The 14,987-nt window shown below is 42.2% G+C and overlaps 1 protein-coding gene across 1 annotated transcript in view; it reads right to left on the bottom strand.

Moving 5' to 3' along the window:
- The window catches only part of adamtsl5 (ADAMTS like 5), a 41,927-nt gene that overhangs the window by 22,638 nt on the left and 4,302 nt on the right, over nt 1-14,987 (bottom strand). Inside the window, exon 2 of the mRNA XM_019867256.1 lies at nt 4,044-4,119. Within this exon, the coding sequence (XP_019722815.1) occupies nt 4,044-4,119 (76 nt within the window). The remainder of the gene's footprint in view (nt 1-4,043; nt 4,120-14,987) is intronic.

Raw genomic sequence — 14,987 nt, forward strand, 5'->3', positions numbered from 1 at the left:
TTGTGCAAAGAGGCACCTGAGACGATCCAACACATAACTGCAGGGTGTAAGATGCTGGCAGGGAAAGCCTACATGGAACGCCATAACCAGGTGGCTGGCATAGTCTCCTGAAACATCTGTGCAGAGTATGGACTGGAAACCCCAAGGTCAAAATGGGAAACACCTCCGAAGGTGGTGGAGAATGACAGAGCGAAGATCCTGTGGGACTTCCAGATCCAGACTGACAAGATGGTAATGGCGAACCAACCAGATATCGTGATCATCGATAAAGGGTAGAGGAAAGCCGTTGTAGTGGATGTAGCGGTCCCAAGTGATGGAAACATCAGAAAGAAGGAACACGAGAAACTCGAGAAATACCAAGGGCTCAGAGAGGAGCTGGAGAGAACCTGGAAGGTAAAGGTGACAGTCGTGCCGTGCCTGTGGTGGTCGGAGCACTCGGGGCAGTGACCCCCAAACTAGATGAGTGGTTGCAACAGATCCTGGGAACAACATCGGACATCTCAATCCAGAAATGTGCAGTGCTGGGAACAGCAAGGAAACTGCGCAGAACCCTCAAGCTTCCTGGCCTCTGGTAGAGGACCCGAGCTGAATGAGGGATGGACACCACCCGAGGGGTTATTCTTTAGGGCAGGGATGTCAAACTCATTTTTGTCACGGGCCACATTATAGTTACGGTTTCCCTTGGAGGGCCATTAGGACTGTGAAACCACATAGAGAAGTCAAGATTAATGGTTTATTCAACTATTGCCTAAGTTACTGAAATGAAGGTTTGGTAACAAGAAAATGCTTACAATATCTCTGTTATTTATTACATGTGCAAATTTGAAATGTTGGTACAGATTTTAGCAAGCATCATGAAAGTTGAAATGTTTGATTTGCTTTCACGGGCCACATCAAATGATGCCGTGGGCCAGATATGGCCCTTGGGCTTTGAGTTTGACACCATGCTTTAAAGCAACCCCATCCGTCTGGCCAGCATGTGTTCCCGTGGTAACAGAAAGCTATCCAAAGACAGCTTGCCTCCCATGTTGGAGGTCAGTCAGCATTCCCCAGATCAATTACTGTATAGTTGACTTTGAAGGGCCCACTGTGTAAATACTCATCAGTCGTTCCACCCATAAGGATACATCCAGAGTGGCTCTGCAAACGTGCACTGAAAAAACTGATATCATTTGTTTACCAAAGCAATCTTAATTAAAAAGTTGCACTCATTTGAAGATACCAAGTTGTTTAGTGTGTAAATGGTGCAATAACCCTCCACTCGTGTCATTTATGGTTCATGGTCTTGCCAACCCGCAACGAGATTGCATATTACTTCCTGATGGGCAGAGATGAAACTGCAAACTGTTCAGGCCTTGAAGACCTCGGCACCGTAGGCAAGGGGATGTCCAACCTATGGCCCGGGGCCATTTGCGGCCCACCTTCAATTTTTCATCGGTCCATGACATAACCAGAAATAAGACAAAACAAACAAAAAAAAAACACTAAAAAAGACATGGGCCACGAGGTTAGTTAAAAAAGGTGAAGGTGGGCAGAGTGAGTAGGGAGGGTGTTGGAAAATATAGGTGCCATGACTAGTAATAAATGTGTGTAGACACTGTAGAACTTTTCCCAATATTCAACGATACAACTAAACATTTTATGCTGAAAAGAATAACTCAATTTATCTTCCAAACTGCAGTGAATAAAGATAACTCAATTTTAGAGGCAAAAATAGTTTCTTCCACTTTGTGCTCTATGGCTGATTTATGAAGACATCACATTAACGATCCTTAAGTACTTGTTTGAAAAATGGTCACTTTGCTACAGTTTGTTCTTTTTATGGTTCTGAATGTGGAGATGGGCTTTGGCTGCTGTTTAGTGCACAGCTGGATCTACTCTGTGAGAGGGACCACTATTGGCCACCCCCAAAACTTGGAAAAATCCTCAACTATTTACCCTAACTCCTTAAGCAGAAAGCTAATGAAAGTAACTCGACAATACAAACAAGATAGAATTGCTTGCTTGACTAACTTTAGCGTGTTTCAAAAAGTTGACAAATTTTAAAGTGGTCCTTTCACCCTTTCATTTTTCTGTATTCAGCCTACAAACAAAAAAGTTTGAACACCCCTGCCATAGGCAATGAGGAACAGCGGGGTGCAACGCATACCGAAAGCTCACCACAAGGCGCCTCAAACTGTCAGGATACAAACATCTTACAAAAACAACCTAATTAGGAGACTGAAAGAGCTCAGGGACCTGCTCATATCGGAATGTGATGGATGGGCTGTGATTAGTTGAGTTCATTATCAAAATGAGCTGGATTTTCCCTCCGTGGAACCCGAGAGCACAAATTACAGAAATGGCAGCATTTAAGTTTGTCAAACATTGGAAAATGTAAGGGCAAGGAAAAAGTAGCGGCATGGTCTGTGGTGGTTTATGTGAAGGAGATATCCACCACTCACAATAATGAGGGATATAATTTTCAAAGAGATTATTTTTATGCTTTTCAGTGCCTCTCTGTATCCTTGTTGCAGGTTGCAACCTGCTGATGACACTCTTTGACACCCCCTCGTCTCAGCGGCCACTTGTCATAGATGGAAAAGGATGGGGTGAAGGACAATCCAAAAGTTGGAGCAAGAAACGACTTCAACCCCTGTCACTGGGTGTGATGGGAATACGCAGACAAAACTGTGAATACTTCACATGGCAATGAAATAATGCAGTGGCACACAGCCAGCATGTGATCGATTCATCCCTTAGGGAATGTGAGCGTGGACTGTTTTCTGTCTCTCTGTGCTCTGTGGTTAAGTGGCAACCAATCAGGTGACCCGTTTGCTGAGCTGAGATAGGTTGCAGATTTCCTCTGACAGGAGCCGTGTTTCCATGGTGACTTTTCTGTCATTTTGATTGAAATCATTTTGACCGAAGATCGCAGGTCATCTGTTTTACATGTGACACGATCTATTTCGATCTGCCGTTTACATGTGCCACGACATTAGAATCAGAATCGGAATAATAGCTTTCTTGCCATTGTACCACCCGCTGCAGAGGAACGGAACAGACGCAACCTGTTCCAGAGACCGAAACAAAACGACCAACGGGGGGATACAGAACGGGAGTCCGACGGCTCATCTTTTACAGTGCCCCGTTTTCGCAGATGAAAAGAAAAAACATAAGAGACGGGAAGGTGGGGACAAAAACAACCCCAGACTAACCTTCTCTAAAGTGAGCACAGTGGGTAGGTGGGGGGGGGGGAGCTCCAGTGACCCAATTATTTGTACACTAGCAATTACGAAGTCATATTTTCAAAATATGTCCCTTTGAATAATTTGTTGCAACAAAAAACAAAACAGGCACACATCAATGCATGATCGATGTTAACCTCGTGATTTTTCAGTTCATTTGTCAATTTAGCAAGGTATTCGGGAACACTTATTGAAGCGAAAGCTTAATTAAAAACAAGTTACAAGTCATTTGAAACAAGTTCTCCCCATCGCAGACCAGACAAGCCCGGATATGACGCTGCCATTTCCAAGTGCGTAAACAAAGACGACCGATTTATGTCAAGACAGAGCATGCGCAGAGCGGACGCAGCCTGACTACTCCGACTGAACTGTTTACATTACGCATATTCGGATTGCTAAGAAAAACAAAGTACCACTCCTGTCCATATGAACGAAATTCCATTTGGATTCTGTCTTTTCATTCAGACTCAGGTGTTTATATTGAGCATTCATTCCGGTTAGACATTCGGTTTCGTTCATATCGGAATACAAGGCTCCATGTAAACCGGGCTAGTGAAAAGGATGAGTGGTAGAAAATGTCTGGATGGTTCACAAAAAGAGGCTTCTTCTGCCATTTAAGCTTACGCGTTGTGGTATGACATCAAAAGGGTTTTTGTTTTGATTTTCTGCTCCTCTTAGGTTTTAGGGAAAAAAAAAAAACAATACTAGACTGTGTTTGCAGGCTGACGTCACGATATAATCGGCCCCTGAGAGGCACTTGAACTGAGCAGAAGCTTTTCAGATGTTGCCGTGCAGCGACTTGTCTCTCTGACTTACGCTCTGCAGAGAGGACAGGCAGGCCGGAGCGACTAGCAGCAGGACAAAGGTCATGGCCTCGCACGGAGTCAGCTTCCTACAGACACAAAGAGACACAAATGGTGGACGTGAACAAATGTTAGATAAATACAGAGGTGAAGGTGCAACAGAGAAGCGATTCACAGAAGACCAAGAATTGAGGTTCAAATCAGCTTTTGGCCTCAGAGGTCTTCAGATGAGGGACATGATGCACAAATTAGCTGTTGAGCTCTTGCAAATTGTCACCTTAAACCATTGGCTATGTAGATTCCCACTCGTTGGCTGGGTAAGAGCTCCAGTGACACAATTATTTGTACACTAGCAATTACAAAGTCAAATTTTCATAATATGTCCCTTTGAATAATTTGTTGCACAACCTTTGGAGGAAATCCTTGCAACCAAATATTTTCTTGAACTCTCAATGATACTTGTGCACCTGTCGTCGGTTTGAAAGGCGTCTTTTCAGACTGCATGTTTTCCTCAGCTGTTCAAGAGGATTTTGATCAGGTTGATTTGGAATAGTCCAAACATTCGAATGTTTTGTTCTTAAGCACTCTTATTTTCATTTTTTGTTTTTTTGTTTTCAGCTGCGTTCTGGGTCATTATCTGCTTGGAGGGCCCATGAACTGCTTCTGAGAGCTTCTGACACATGACCTGATAGTCTAGAGATGACACAATCCAATGCGCAAAGCAGCCTCAGGACGGTACCAACAACTTTGTCCATGTACAAGTAACATTCTCCCATCATTTGTAGACATCTAGATATCCATGCTAACCGCCGTACTTAAGCTATGAAAACATTTTGCATACTACCGAATGTTCCGTTTTGGTCATATGTGCGTAACAATGCAGACGTGGTGTAACGAGCACAGTAAGACACTTGAGGTGCTTCCAGATAAGACCGCCACTCATGTTGGTTTTAAGGTCGTGTTTTAGCTCTGTTCAGCGGCGTAGTTAAGCTGCACTTTACCGGCGGGCAAACACGCCTCCCTGTGACTAATCAAAAGACAAGAGTATTTTCTGAGAAGTGATACAGTGATCCTGGAAACCCCAGCCCCCCCGTCCCCTTTTTACACACTTCCTGACAACGCTCTGCTGTCAGACACAGTGTCTCTCCTCTTTGCCATGTCACGATCACACTCTTTGGACAAAGTGTAAGATGTAAGACGTCTGGAAAGCCGTCCATTTGATCTTCCCTTTTCACCACATGCTTTTTATTTAATTTTTTTTGGATCCTGTATCAAGTCACTTGTTCATCACTCAGACTCTTGTCTCTCCTTGCACCATAAACACGGTGCAAACCCAAAGCTTTTGTTTTTGGCTCTATCCCAGGTCAGTGGTTGGCCTGTCCAATTAAACGATACACATCTCGCTCACACAGTTGGCTGAGCCGGCCCTCCCTTTAGCTCCTATCTTAGACTAGCATGGGAATTCATATCAGAGAAAGAAGGTCACGTTAACCAAAACAACAGCAAGGTACAAATCATCACTGTTGAAGTTTCACATCACTGAATAGAGACGCAGCAAATGTCTGGTTTGGAATCCGGGCTGGATATTTTTGCCACAATATATGTGATTCATTATTTCCTGCAATCTTAAAAGCGTCTGGAGTAATTTAACCATCACATAGAACAACAAATCAGTCTGCTGACAAGTCAACGCAGACCTTTATGCCTTCTGTCGGACGAGTCTGTTGAACAATATTCCAAATGCTCTACAGTAACACGAATGGAAGCCATTGATTAACGAAAAATAAACTTATAATGAGTACAGCGCCTCCTTTGTAGGGTAGCAGCGCACTTTGTCATGATCTGCTGTCAACAAACTCTGGGAGCCGGTGGCCATACGTGAGCGTTTATCAACTCATGAGCCAGATGTCGGTGAAGAAATCTGAATTGGGCTCACTTGCTGGCTTGTACTGCACAGGTGTCCAAAAGCAAGACTCCAAATGAATATGATGCTTTACGTGTGTTTTAATTGTATCCACCATATTAAAATGTCATGGGAGGGTACCATTGAATCTCATTCTGTATGGATATTATTCTTATCTCTTGGAAAAGTTCAGTTCAGAAACAGAACATCACTTAATCAGATATCGAATCCATTTTATTGTCTTTCTAATATGCATTTTATATGTAATAGAGATTCAGATGGAACTACTACGTACAGTGTCTCAGAGCCTCCCCCCTCCCTACCACTATTTGCGGGAGATAGAGACCAGGCCGGCCTTCAAATAGCAAAAATATGTGCCTAATTGGTGTGTGGGGGGTGGGAGGGGGGGGGTGTCCATGCAAAATGGGGGGAAGGGGGAAAAAAATCCCAGAAAAACAAAAAGTCTAAAATATTTTTACAATTTGTAAAAGGAAACTTTTTTTTTTAAATCAGAACAAGATATGTGAATCTGCGGGTGCTGAACAGCGAGTCTGCTGGGTTATAGATGGATGAACTGTTATCATAATCTTTTTCTGCTGATTTTTTTGCTCTGCGTGTACCTTTCCATCGAAGGGCATGGCCTCATCGGCCCCTAGTTTGGCATTCAAACGGTTTCAGAGGGTGTGTTGGCATTTTTTTTTTTTTTTTTTAATTTGGGACATTTATGATTCAACCATGTAAATTGTGCCTCGCATCAAGTCGTGAAAATATGTGACAAAACAAAGGAACCGGTAGAATCGTGCAGACGCCACGAAAGCCCACACGGATGTCAACAAACGGCAGGATGGCTGATTGTATTTTGCTCCAAGTGGTTCATCTATCTATTGGACCTTCAAAATGTGAAACGTGAAAGCAAAATGATTTCAATGAAGACATTTGGTCCAAATAGTATCCACGTTGACACGCGTTCATCGTAAAGCCGACCTTTTTCCGAGGTTTGACTTTCTCTTTGGTCGTACATTTGGTCGAACATGAAAAGACAGCAGTGGCAGACACTGACTGATTGCCCCCCTAACTGCAGGGGCCCTTCATGAGGTGAGAGGGGTCAGCCTGCCTCCTCCTGCTCTCATTAAGCCTATAGCAGCACATTAGTGCATAGCTCCAGGCCAAGGAGAGGGAAGTGGCTTTAATCAATGCGAGACGAGTTGTTTATTTTAACTGACATTTGTTGCACACATGACAAGGGTGGGAGAGGGAAACACCCGACCCAAATGACACCCGATTACACTTAAACGTAGGAAATGGTAAACACTGCAATTATTGGTTGTTTACATTGGTTACTTTCCTCATTTTTATTTTAGCATTTAAGAAATCAATCATTGAGTTTTCATGTTTTCACATGATACACAATACGATAAAGAAATTGTTCAATCGTAAAAAAGTCATTCTGATTAAAAAAAAAAAAGATTGACTGATGGGACAAAGTGATCAAAAAGATCCAAATTTGAGAAACAAAGGATCATTAATTGATCACAAATACAGTATACAAGCTGATGTGTGAAACTCATTCGATGTAAAATCACGGCTACTCCATTCTTGTCTTTGGTTAACAATGCGAAATGTCATATCGATCTATCTGGAGAGAGAGAGAGTGAGAGATACATACGTATTTGTATATATTTTGCCATACATGAATTTTTACTCTGACCTGTAGTGGTTTGTTTTGGAGTAGGTGCCGGTTGAAGGGCGGGGGCGGGGATGGGGTTGACTGGATGATTGTTTGTCTTTTTGGTTACACCGAATCTACTCTTAGACTTATTGAGGCACTGTTATTTTCTGTAAAAACTCAATCAACAGATTAAAAGAAGATGTATTGTCATGCTTTCGATTTGTATGGATTTCTGGGCCAGGCTCATTCATTTTCATTGTTGCAACACATAATGGGAGCAGCAAAAAAAAAATTAAGTCAGAATTCTACCGAAACATTTTGTCTGCCAATTTAAATACAGATCGGAAGATCTTGCTTCACACATTCAACGAAAAAAACCCCCACACTTCCAAAACATCAACGGCATTCATAAGGGGAACAAATTGGATGCTTTGAGAACGTGCAAAATGAACTGTGGAGCAAGTTTGAGCATTTTGGCACACACAATCCTGGTTGTGTACAATTACAGCAGCTCCCTCATCAGTTGGCATCAGCCATCAATTCGGGACTATTCTTGTACACGCAAAGATTTAGTAGAGTAGGCCTCAAAATGTGTTCATTTAAGATCCGTTATCGCAATAGATGACTGCTCATTGATGAGATAGGCCATCAAATGTTTGCTTTTTCAATGAAATTCATTTTCATCCTCAACTATTTTTATCCTATGAATGAATAGCAGCCAGACCAACAAAAAAAAATCTGCATCATGGTGCTTTCCGTTGACTAAAAAAAGAAACAATCACTTTTATTACACAAGATGTTGATCTTCAATTTATAGATCCAACACGTGACTGAAGTTCCTTCGGTGTTTCTGCACGGTAACCGAGAGGCAACGGCTTTTAAATGAGGCAGCTCACCCACCAAGTTCGAAAGCAGTATGTCGTCCAATTCTAGGGCTGATCTTAACCTTTGATCCCCCCCCCCCACTTGAAATGGAGCAAAGACACAAGCAGCATTTCGGGATAGCCGGGTGGAGGGTCTGATCATTATAAGGAGCATGCCACTGAATAGACTGACACAACCTTTAACAGATGTTCAGTCTGAGAGCCCTTGGTCAACTCTGACCCCTGAATGTGTGGCGACTGTGAATGAAGCAATAACAATCGAGCGCTCTGTGGCCCAACTCTGCATGCATTCATGAAAGGAGCTTCTTTGAGTGCTAATGGCAGCTCTTTGTGCTGCAGCAGCTGCTCCCATCGGAGGACCTTTGAAAGGTGAACTTCGAGGTGCCATCTGAGCGAGATAAACCAAATACTGTTCCTCTGACTGATCTGCCACAGATCGCGATCGGCTGATTTCCGCGGAAAAGTATGTGATTGGCATATGCCGATCGCTACCTTTCATTTCCGATCACACAAACTGATCACCATTCGCCGTTTAATCCGATAGATGTTTGAAATAAGAGATTCAAAATCACGCTGTTGGTTTTTTGCTGCTGCCTGGGTGTCTAGACTCAAACTCTTGCTCAATGACGTTCGTTTCCCTTTGCTTTGTTTTGCTTCACTTCACTTGCTTCTTCCATGACACAGAGAACAAAGTTGGTACACCGTCATACCTCAGGGATTATAAGATTATCTTTTTACAGCCACTTGGACTGAGACAGCACCAAGAGTCATCTGCAGTCCTGGAGACGCAACCTAAACGTGTTCTTAGACTAAACGTTTTCATGACAATTCCTTTGGGGGGTAAAAAAAAAATCTTTAACCCTTGGCTTGTTAATTTAAATAGGGTAAGAAACTGTTTGTTGCAAGGAGGGTGGCCGTTGAGTTAAGGCCCATTCCATCTGATTTTGGGCAAGAAGATTTATCTTTTTTCATTGATAGTATATTGAGTGCAAATTCTATCGATATTGATCAGGTGTTTATTGCGCTATACATCAAATTATTTCGCATCCATAATGACACCCATACGAGAGTTAGTTATAAACAGTATGGGATTTTTCATTATACTTAGTTTTTATCTCGGGTTTTTTTTTCAATTAGTTTTAATTCATTTTTAGAGTAAGTCTTATAGATTTTATTAATTTTCGTTTTTTTTTTTCAAAAAAAAAGCTTGATTTTAGTTTAGTTTAATTAATTTTAGTCTTAGTTTTAGTTTTTTTTTTCAGTATATAGTCCATTTGTCAAGTGCAAGATTTAAAAAAAAGATCACAAAGTTTTGAGTAATGAAATGAAGTAGACTACAATTCTCAAACTGTTTGACCTTCCTTCTTTTGGATGCACAGCAATAAAACAAATAAGACATTTGTACATTTAAAATGAACCCTGAAAGCCCATGTCTGATATTAATTGACAAACAGGAAAACGAAGGACATTTTCACTAGAATTATAATTAGTCCTAGTTACTTTTATAAATGTTTTTTTTCCTAAACGCATTTTCGTTGATATTTCATTTTGTTCACAAAAAATGTTTCAATTTTAGTTAAGTCTTTTTTGTTTTTTCCATTTTCGTGCACTATAATCACCTTGACCCATCCACATCTGAATTACAATAAAAATACAGTTAAAGTCTCGTTCAAAAACAATGGACTAAAGTTCACCAGGTTTGGAAAAAAAAAAAAAAAAACATATGAGCCATCCTTAACCATAACAATAACGTGCTGAGAAGGAAACCCACACAAGAGGCCAAAGCAGTAAACACTTATCTGACTGAACCTTGTAACAGGCCGGGAATAGAACTATTTTCCCTGGCAGCAAACAGCGATCAATGTACATCAGTGAGCCAAGTACGCCCTCTCGTTCAAAGAAGGCTAGATACAAACATGGCAGAAGGAAGAGATCAAAGGGTCTCGAGAGAGGCGCTCACAAGTTCAGAATACATTTTTCTTCAACTTTGGCCTGTGAAATTGAAGACTTTATTGTTTTGTTTTCAAATGTATGACTGAACCTCAGAGGACTGGGATCTCTCCAAGATGTTCAAGAGAGGTCAAGAATAAGTGAACCTGCGTGCATATTGCATCATCCTACCTCATGGTACCAGTCAAACTTAGTCCTGCTGGACTGTTTTCCTTTTTTTTTTTTTAATCAAGCAATTATTTTAAATTGGGGTTATCAAAAAAAAAAGATCAAATAAAAATGCTTCAAATGCTAATTGCTTTTAATAAGTCGTGTTTTTGTGGCAACAAGCACAGCATGTCAGCAGCAAATTAGCTTTTTTTTAGGGGGAGGGGCACTTTTTTTTTGAGCTGGGGTTTGCACTGCCATGTAGCGCCATGAAGACATTGTGACTTTGCTGGAACAACGTTCACATTGCTTTTTGTTGAGGCAGTTTTTAGGGTAATTAACTTTTCATGTTTCAATCTTGGACATTCTTCTCAAAACAAAAGACGCCATCTTGACTAAGATACTTTTGTTATGAACTTAAATACTCTGGCAAAATTCAAGCAAGTGTCAAGTGTCAATCCAAGACACCATGAGGGGTAAATTAAAGAGTCTACAACGTTATGAATTGGTTGCTAATAACAAGGTCAGGGTCCAAGCTTCTTCAGTTAACATTCACATATGGTCAAACACGATGAGGGAAATGCACAGAATGCGCAGTATAACATTTTGGTTACATTGACAATTATGATAATACACCTCACAAATGATGCTCTAAGTGTCTTGGCATAATATCCATCCATTCATTTTCTGAACCGCTTTATCCTCACAAGGGTCGCGGTGGGTGCTGGAGCTTATCCCATCTGTCTTCGGGCAGTAGGCGGGGGGACACCCTGAACCAGTTGCCAGCCAATCACAGGGCACACAAAGACGAACAACCACCCGCACTCACACTCACACCTAGGGACAATTTAGAGTGTTCAATCAGCCTGCCATGCATGTTTTGGGAATGAGGGAGCAAACTGGAGTACCCAGAGAAAACCCATGCAGGCCCGGGGAGAAAACTCCACACAGGAAAGCCGGAGCGGGGATCGAACCCACAACCTCTGCACTGTGAGGTCGACGCGCTAAGCATTGGACCACCGGGCTGCTCGTCTTGGCATAATATTGTTGGTTAAACTATATAGTATGTCACACAGTTGGCGTAGGGACCTGACACTGATGCCTAATTGTCAGTGTGGTATATGCACATATCGATATTTTCTGTTTAGGACTGGACATAGGCGACCCGGTAGTCGAGTGGTTAGACTTCACAGTGCAGAGGTACCGGGTTCAATTCCGGCTCCGGCCTTCCTGTGTGGAGTTTGCACGTTCTCCCCGTGCTTGTGTGGGTTTTCTCCGGGTCCTCCGGTTTCCTCCCACATTCCAAAAACATGCGTGGCAGGTTAATGGAACACACTAAATTGTCCATAGGTGTTAGTGTGAGCGCGGATGATTGTTCGTCTCTGTGTGATTGGCTGGCAACCGGTTCAGGGTGTCCCCCGCCTACTGCCCCAAGACAGCTGGGGTAGGCTCCAGCACCCCCCGCGATCCTAGTGAGGATAAAGCGGTTCGGAAGATGAATGAATGAATGACTGGACATACCTGTCGATGTATCGATAAACTACCCTTCTGTTTTCATTGGACTTTGCACCGAATTAAATGAGTCAATCTTTTGCATTTTATGCATCATCGCTTAGTGACTGTAATGTCATAATTTGCACGCTCTATCAATCCCGTCAAAGATTGGATCCGCAAAATAAGACATCACAGCAAACACAGCACTAGATGTAGATGTGAGCCTGAAAGTTAATCAATTTTTAGCCTTGTTGGGTGCCTTGTGAGAACAAAGCTGATGCGCTGGGAGGCCTCCACGCCCTCGAACATCCAATCACAAAGTAATATCATCTGGATAAGTCCAAAAATTATTTTATTTACGTAAAAAAAAAAAAATGCAGTTTGTGCGTTATTTCTTTCATTTAAAAGCTCTTTAATTCAAAATAGCTTTCATCACTTAAGTTACGTAAACTTCTGGCAATGCACATTCAGCCAATCACAGATGGATCGTGGAAATAGCTCCGTTGTAAACAGAACAGTAGCAGTAAATTTTTGCTCAATGAAATGTACTGCGGTCATACCGAATGTGAGTTGAGCTATTCTCATGACGCAATGACAGACAAAATAATCATTGCACTTTGTGGGCACCGGGACTTGTACAACACTGCCGGCTTCCAATATGAGCCAAAAAGGAGCAGGCATAGGCTACATGCCGTAGCCAGTAAGTACGTTGATGGACTTGTTTCCAGCTAATGAACTAAGATAGCAATAGCCCTGGCCACCAAATCCCTGCCGCTTTTATTTCAATTATTTTCCATTAATGTCAAAGAAGGAGATGTAAACATTCTATGTCGTATTTAATGTTTCACAGTGTTTTTTAAATGATTTTGGGGGTTTAAATATTTTTTATCAGTGCGCTTTCGCTATGGCAGTGGTCAACCTTACAGTAAATATACAAGGTGTTTAAATAGATATATTGCTCCATCTTCTGATCAAACCAGTGATGGAGTATTTCTTTTTTTTCCCAAACCTTCTGATCCGTGAGCAACTCCAAAAACCCTGGTCAGGTACAGCCTAGTTTTGATGTAGTCATTTTTTAAAATGTTAAGTTTATTTGTTGATTTAATGTCATGCACCATTAAAGGTGCCCAGCCCACGTGGACTTATAAGACACACCAAACGGTAGGCAGACATCCACAAATAGATCAAACAAAGAATGTCCTCTTGTGCTGCAGTCAAGCGCAGAAATTGAGCCAAACATAATGGCTTATACTTGAACAAATGCTCGAATCGTTCTTCATTTAACATTGAGCACAAATATACAGCTACACGTCAGACACTTTACAAAATAATCGCCTCAGGACAACAAAACAAAAAATCTTTTTTTTTTACTGTCATTTGATGATGCCATAAGAACACTCATGAACTCACAATGGACTGATACCAGCAACCCATTCATCGAGTTCTGATGCATCCTCACTTGCCTTCAGCATGAATGCATGGCCACTTAAGATTGATAGACATATAACTTGAATGTTCTTGCATTTGTGGGACATTGCGCTAAAGGCAGCTACAAAAGTTTCGCTTTTGTGCCCCTCCTCATCAATTAAGGTGAATGCCGCTTTTGTACCAAGTAGCATAAACTGCCAGGAGGATTTCCCAAAGCGTAAATGTCGTTCTTAATCATAAACTAGTCAAGACTGAATCAATAGTGCCTCAGTTGGTTGCTTCAAATGCTTCTACTGAAAAATCAACCCTCCTAAGTGATTTCAGTGATTTGTTTCCAATAATAAATATATTAAATTTGTTCCATCCATCCATTTTCCGATCCACTTTATCCTCACAAGGGTCGCGGGGGGTGCTGGAGCCTATCCCAGCCGTTTTCGGGCAGTAGGCGCGGGACACCCTGAACTGGTTGCCAGCCAATCGCAAGGCACACAGAGACGAACAACCATTTGTGCTCACACTCACACCTAGGGACAATTTTTTTGAGTGTTCAATCAGCCTGCCACGTATGTTTTTGGAATGTGGGAGGAAACCGGAGCACCCAGAGAAAACCCACGCAGGCCCGGGGAGAATATGCAAACTCCACACAGGGAGGCCGGAGCTGGAATTGAACCCGGTACCGCTGCACTGTGAGATTGACGCGCTAACCACTCACTAAGCACCAAGCCCAAGTACATACTTGGCTTTTCTGGCAGTAATCACTGATTCGTTTACCCGTTATTTTGCTGGGCAAGGTTGGATACGCTGCGCTTTAAACGCGGTTCCAGCCTGACATCTGAGAAAAGTGTACTCAATCACCCAAGCCCTTCACACTTCATTCTGATGTTGTATGAGGTATTCACTTACGCATGCGCACACCAAATGGCATGAGGGGGATAAAAAATGCTAAACGGAAATCATGCACTGCAGAAAAAAATCAATCATAAAAATGACGAATAAACAATAGGGGTGTTCACATGGCACACATTTGATCCGGCGCTGCACCGATGTATTTTGTTGCGATATAGTTTACACCGGAGCAAATTTTGTGAAGCGTTCACACGTACAACGCCGCTGAGCGTGGCAGCACCGGCGCAGCGTCGGTGCAGCTCCACTTGCGTTCACAAGGCAGTTTCTGCAGCGGAGCAAAACGACAGAAAACAAATGAGCTGTCGTGTTGGTTCTTTTTTAAACGTATACACAACTCAAGCAACTACAGTACAGGTACGTCCTTCTCCTTCTCGGTCTCCATGCCTTCTGCTTGAGAGTGACCGCCCCCGATAACGTAAATCAACGATGACTTCAATGACACTCAGAAAAGCAAAAATGTAATGCGCCAAACAGAAAAATCAAGAGAGGAAATCACAAAATAAATTCTATGGGGCACGGGGGGGTTGTGAACACACAACAAAGGAACAAACTACACAAACAACTCCGAGACAGTCA

This window comes from Hippocampus comes, unplaced genomic scaffold (genome assembly GCF_001891065.2).
Source record: "Hippocampus comes isolate QL1 unplaced genomic scaffold, H_comes_QL1_v1.1 scaffold2, whole genome shotgun sequence".
NCBI classification, from domain to species: domain Eukaryota; kingdom Metazoa; phylum Chordata; class Actinopteri; order Syngnathiformes; family Syngnathidae; genus Hippocampus; species Hippocampus comes.